Genomic DNA, 6,102 nt, shown 5'->3' with positions numbered 1-6,102 from the left:
GGGCTGGGTCTGCCCCACAGAGGACACTCAGCACCCGGCACGGCTTCGGCTTCGTTGGCATCTGCCTTTTATTGGCTGCGGGGGGAGCAGGGGCTGGGGCGCAGGTCTGACCCTGCCTTTGGGGGTGGTTCTTTGAGGGGGGGAAGCCTGGGGGGGACCAGGCGGGTGCTGGGACGGGTGGGACAGGGCGAGCGGCTCGGGGAGGGGAGTCGGGGTGGTGCTCGGCCGTCTGCCTGCCCCGGGGATGGTGCCACAGTGCCAGCCCTGCCCAGCCACCTCTCCCACGGCCGTGCTGGCTGCCGGGGCCATCCACCAGCCCGGAGGGGCTCATCCTGCCCTGGCTCATCCTTCCTGGTGCTCGGAGGCCATCGTCCCGTTCATCATCTGTGATCGTTTCCAAACCCTGCTGTGCTTCTGCAGCCAGGGGAGGGTGCAGGATACATGTTTCCCCACCACCACCCTCGATTTGCCCCCAGGAGCCCTGGGGCTGGACCCGCAGCCACACTGCCGGCAGCCGGAGGGGTGGCACTGTCCTCTCAATGCACGGGGTCCCTAAGGGATGGGCGGGTGAACCAGAGAGGGACAACTGGCGATGGGGACCCTGGGGGGATGAGGCAGGGATGATGCCGGGATGGGCAGGGGATGGGGCTGGGGGGGGATGGCGCAGTCCGGGCTGGCAGCGTGGAGACCGTGGTGCCGCCCGTCCCACGCCTGGCTCTATAGGTCCGAGACCTCCCCTGAGTAGGCGCTGGGGTCCTCATCCGACCGTGTGGTCACCTTGAACTGCCGCCGCAGGAAGCCCCCGTAGCGCTTTTGATTGTCCCACTTGAGCTTGGGCCGGATCCGGCGCATGAAGCCGCCGTAACGCTTGTGCAGCTCCGCCAGCTCCTGCCCCTTGGCCCCAGCACCCGTGGGCTCCTCGTCCCCATCGCCTGCTGGCCCCGGGTAGTCCTCGGGGGCCGCCCGCTCCCCCGGCTTGCGGCCAAAGCCCCCGAACTTCTTGCTGAGGCCACCCTTGCTGTGGGCGTTCTCACGCAGCAGGGAGAGCAGCTTCCCCTTGGTCATCTTCTTCATGAAGCCCCCGTAGCGCTTGACCGGCGCCGGTGGCAGCTCCCCGGGATCCAGCTCCTCTTCCAGCTCTGCCTCATCCTCCTCTGCCTCGTGAGGGGACGGGTCTGTCCCTTCGGCCAGGGCCACCAGTGGGGCCAGGAGTGCCAGCGCCTTTCTGCATGTCTCCCACTCGGGGCCGGGCGGCGAGGAGCCCTGGCATTCCCACAGGCACATCTGCAAGACAGTGGTCCCGGGGCGCCCACCGGCATCACCCCACTGCTCGGGTTGACCCCCTGCCTTCCTCCCACCCCTCGCCGGGGGTGCCCCCACCTCAAGCCCAGGGGTCCGCACCCGCCATGCTGCCAAGCTCAGCGAAAAGCCAAACTTGGATGTTCCCAGCACCCTGGGGTGCCCACGACCACCAACCCCAGCAGCACCCAGCTCTGCCCCCCCATGCACCGTCACCCGCGACACCCTCACTGCTGCAACCCCCCCACTCACCAGGGGCTGGACGCTGCTCTCGGTGCCGCGGGTTTGGGCCGCGCAGAGGGAGCACTGGGTCACGCAGTCAGCGGATGCCGCCATGGCCAGGGAGAGGCAGAGGGCCAGCGCCAGCGCCCACCGCGCCATCTCACCCCGCAGCCGCTGCCTGGGGAGGGAGAGACGGCACAGAGCCCGTCATCTTCCCCGCGCCGGCCCCAGGGAGCCCATCACCACCCCGCTGGCACCCTCAGCAAGGGGCACCCGCCACCTCCACCTGCGCGGCTGCTCCTGGGGACATGCACCGGGACCTGTGACCACACGACCCACCTCCAGGTGCTGCTTCTGGGTCCCAGGCAGGGAGACAAAAGGACAGGAGTGACCGGCGGGAACACCGTGGAATGCGATCCCTTACCCTGGCTGCATCCTGGTCCTTGGCACAAGCCCTGAGCCACGGCCAGGCCCCCGAGGTCCCCAGGGCAGGGACTCCTGTCCCATCCCACCCCATCCCATCCCATCCATCGCTCCTTCTGTACCATTAGAAAATAAAAAGCCCCTTTTTTTTCTTTAGCGATGAGTTTCTCTGCAATATTGCAATCACCGCGTTTGTGCGGTGCGGGGGGGATGAATCACGAGCTCTCCCCCTTGGCCTTGGGGAAGAAAAGCACTGCAATCGGAGCCACCAGCAGAAAGGGGACAGGGGGATGCCATCACCCAGTACAGTCTCACCCCAAGTTGCTGCACCGGGGCAGCCCCGGCTCCCCTCCCTCCCACCAACCCCTTCTGCTGGGCTGGTGCAGCAGCAGGGAGGGAGAAAAAGCCCAGTTTCGGGTGGAAGCCTACCTGCAAGCTGCCATCGCCGTCCTTCAGCCTGCCGGCTGCTCTGCCAGAGCCTCTCGCCACTGTGGACGAGGCCACGGAGGGCTGAACATGCCGTGCAATGGCTGGGAGAGGGGCTGTGCCGGCAGCAGTGCCCAGTGCTGCTCCAGAACCCCCCAGGTGAGGCTGGAGGGGCCAGTGCTGGCCCCAGCTGCAGTGCCACGGGACCGCGGTGCCACCGGGACCACACGAGCTGAGCCCCAAGGGGTGCGCTGGCAACAAGCACCCACCCACCTCCTTGGCTGCTTTTATCTGGGGTGGAAAGGCATGACCCAGAGGGATCTGTTACACATGAATGACGCATATTAGAGACTATTGTATTCTCCAGCAGTATCTGCTAATGTACTGTAATTGGTACTGATGAAGAAATGTTAATGCCACAGTATTAATTCATGCTAGATTAAAATTTAATTTGAATTATCGGCACCATCGTGTGTCAAGCTGTCTGCATTCCTCGGCTGCGGCGCGCGCTGGCTCCGTGCAGCCCTAAGAGCATCCCCTCAACTCGTCCAAGGAGAGCAGCAGGCAGCAGGGCAGGCGGGTGCCCAGGATGGGCACAGGCATGGCGGGACCCCAGCCAGCCCTCTCCCTTGAGACACAGCCACGGTCCCTTATTGCCCCGCCGCCACCGAGACAGCACCGATGAGGGGAGGACTCACCAGCTGCGCAGGTAGGTGCCAGCTGCAGCACCGAGAGGAACGAAACTCCCAAGAAAAACCACCGTCTGCTTTCCAACAGCTCTGCTGGGAAACCTTTTTCCCCCACTTTTCCCAGCAGCTTCCCCTCCCTTGTCCCTGCTGTGCTCCTCTGCTGCCGGCAGCCCCGTGCCCCGCTGCGAGCAGAGAATCGGGGACTTCATGGCACTCAGGGGAGCTGCAGCTCCCCGGGGCACAGGGGGACCAAGGACCCTCCATGCCCGAGCATCCCGGGACACCCTGCTGCAAATGTACCTTGTCCAGACAGAGCCACGAATGCCCCCACAGCGCCCTGCCTGCTCCTGCAGCAAGGGGGGGACTGGCAAAATTGGGGCGGGAAAAAGGGAGAAAAACAAAGGTCTTTGGAAAAAAAAAAAAGCAAAAAGAAGCACACAAAAGGAGGAAGAAGAAAAAGCAGAGTTAGAGCTTGATCCCGCTTTACCTGGAGGAGTCCCGAGGCTCCGGAGCCGTCTCTCCTGTGTAAATGCCTCGACGGGATCGTGGCAGTGTCTGGCAATGCCAGCGGTGGGTCCCGGCCACCACAGCCACCCGCAGCACATCCTACCTGTGTCAGGCGTCTGCCGGGGTCCCCTCCTCCATTTCCACTCCAGTTTTTGATGCTCAGGCTTTGCTCATGCGTGGAAAAGCCCCGAGCTGCATCCGTGCACCCCAGGGATCGGTTACAGACTCGATGACCCGAGGAGGGATGGGGAATCGGGACTGTGTGTGCCAGGCAGCACAGAGACCGACCCCCCCGTCATAATTAACCTGTGATTATTTCTAGCGAGGGATGTGAGCAGCTCTCCCAAGCTGAGCAGGTCTCTCCTCCCGCACAGGTCTAACTCGGGCAGGTGAGGACCCTGCAGAGATTTGTGGTGGAGAAGAAGAATCCTCTTCCAGCCGTTCCTCTGCTCACCTTTGAGAGTGACCTGGAAATGCCTTCAGGACAGGGCTTCTCAAAAAAGTTGATGACTTTTGGAACACAATCGCAGTGAAACCCAGCCCTGTGGCCGCTGCTCCTCCTTGAGCCAAGTCGGGGGGAGACAGAAACCTCCCCCCGTCCTGTCCCCCCGCTCCCTTTCCCCCTCTGAGCCCTGGGTGTCCCCACTGCAAAGGTGGCAGACGTGGCATCGGTGTCAAAACGAACCCCAGTGAAGCTCTAGAGAGCGGTTCATGGGCTACAAAACCGCTCAAGGGACGAGAGGAGCACCTGCGGCCAGGCGGGAGCCCCTCGAAATAACGCAACAAGCCCAACCGTGAGCCGCTTTCGGCACCGTCGTTCGGGGGGTGTTTTTAAAGAGCGTCACTCTTTGGTTAGCAGGAGCGATACCCCAGCTGCGCCCGCGCAATGGGAGCGGGATGGCAGACCCCGGCAGCCCTACCTGCCGCTGCTCCCCGTCCCGCCGAGCACCCGCTTCGCCGATGCAGGACGGGTCGTGGGTGGTGGGCGTCCCTCCCTGGCTGTCAGGCTGAGCCGGTCATCGGTGGCGGTGGCAAGGCCACGTTGGCTGGTGGCCCTGCGGCGGTGCCCAGGGTGCCCACCGGACTCGCCGCCCGCCGGCTCCCACCCCGCTTTTATGGCCACGGAGTCTCCTCCTGCAGCGGGGCCCGGCTGCGCTCGGCGCCGCGGAGCCAATCGGGGCGAGGGAAGCTGTGAATAATCAGCCCCGCAGCATCCTCGCCACCTCCCGAGCAGCTCTCCCGCCGTGCCGGGACCTCCCCGCAGCCCCCCGGCTGCCCCGGGGACCGGGGTGTGCATCCCGCCGCTGCACCGTCACGGGCTGCGTCCCTCGGGGACCCCCGACAGCCTCGGTCCTCAGGGCTGAAAAGCGTGCCCCAAACTCGGGAGGTGGCAGGGGACTGGGATGGGGTCCGTCTGCCCCCGCCAGCTGAGTGCCGAGGAGTTTGGCTGCCGGGGGCGTGAATCCCCCCCGTGTCACCAAATTCAAATCCTGCCCAAGAAGGAAAGGGCAAGGGGTGTGAAGCCCCGACTCCCCCAACCCAGGGACTGGGGAGAGGCACCGTCCTCGTGGCAATGCTGGGGAGAGGAGTGAGCCCATCCGAAGCCACCGGGAAGGGCGAGAGGGTCTTCATGCCCCGGGAAAGGCTGGTCCCCCCCGACCCACCCAGCCTGGCTGCGGCTGGGCAGCAAAGCCCTGGCAGGGAAACCCCCCCACCTCTGCACCGATGGGGCTCGGATCCCCCCCACCCACCCTCTTTCCGTCCCCCCTCCTCCTGGGGACAAAACCAAAGAGATGAGCCACAGGGCAAGTGGGGAGGGGACGACAGAGACAACCCCCCCACTGCTGTCCCTGCTCAGCCCTGAGTCCTGCTCACACATTTCCAAGCCTGATTTGGGGGTGAAGGAAGGCAGCGCTGGGCAATGCCAGGGCACCCCCCCTGAGCCCACGAACCACCGTCCCCCCTGCACCGTGTCCCAACAGAGATGCGGGGTTGGTGGGGGGGTCCAGGGCACAGACCCCACGAGGCCAGGCCGCCCGTCCTGTCTCCTGCAGCCCCGGCGGGAGCGAGCGCATCCCACACGCTGCCGGCAGCGCAGCCCGTCCTCTCGCCTTGAAGACGGAGCTATTTTTATCGGAGCTCAAGAGGGATGTTTCCCAGCAACCTGCCTTTCTCCCCAGCTCGAACACCAGCTGCCGGACCCGGTGCCCCCTGCTCAGCCCTCCCGGTGCCACCGAGGGGTGCGGGGGCCATTGACATGGCCAAGACCCTCCATGGGACACCCAGTAGATGCAGCTGGGCAAGCAGGGCAGCCTGCGCCAGCTGCCTATGGTCCCCTGTTCCCAAAGGTGGTGGCCACCTCCACTAGCACCCACGTTTGGGGTGCCAGGCTCTGCTCCCCAGAAAGCATGTGGGACCCCATGGCTTTCGCTTGGAGGTGGATTTTGGCTCACCCGGGCTGGGGCTGTACCGGCACGGAGGGACTGAGGGATGCAGGGCATCCTGCATCTCCCCAGGGATGATGGAGGAGATGTCC

At 64.9% G+C, this 6,102-nt stretch overlaps 1 protein-coding gene across 1 annotated transcript; it reads right to left on the bottom strand.

The window, feature by feature from the left end:
• Positions 1 to 56: 56 nt before the first annotated feature.
• On the bottom strand, positions 57 to 4,647 carry PDYN (prodynorphin). The gene is made up of 3 exons (XM_074605182.1): positions 4,487 to 4,647; positions 1,552 to 1,699; positions 57 to 1,284 (listed from the first exon to the last, which is right to left on the bottom strand). The coding sequence occupies exons 2-3, from the start codon at positions 1,678 to 1,680 to the stop codon at positions 718 to 720; spliced, it is 696 nt and encodes a 231-aa protein (XP_074461283.1). The 5' UTR covers positions 1,681 to 1,699; positions 4,487 to 4,647; the 3' UTR covers positions 57 to 717.
• Between the last annotated feature and the right edge of the window lie 1,455 nt (positions 4,648 to 6,102).

The sequence above is a fragment of the Larus michahellis genome, chromosome 12, assembly GCF_964199755.1.
Source record: "Larus michahellis chromosome 12, bLarMic1.1, whole genome shotgun sequence".
Lineage (NCBI taxonomy): Eukaryota > Metazoa > Chordata > Aves > Charadriiformes > Laridae > Larus > Larus michahellis.
Note: the sequence above shows the minus strand (reverse complement) of the source record. Positions and strands in the feature narration are given on the sequence as shown.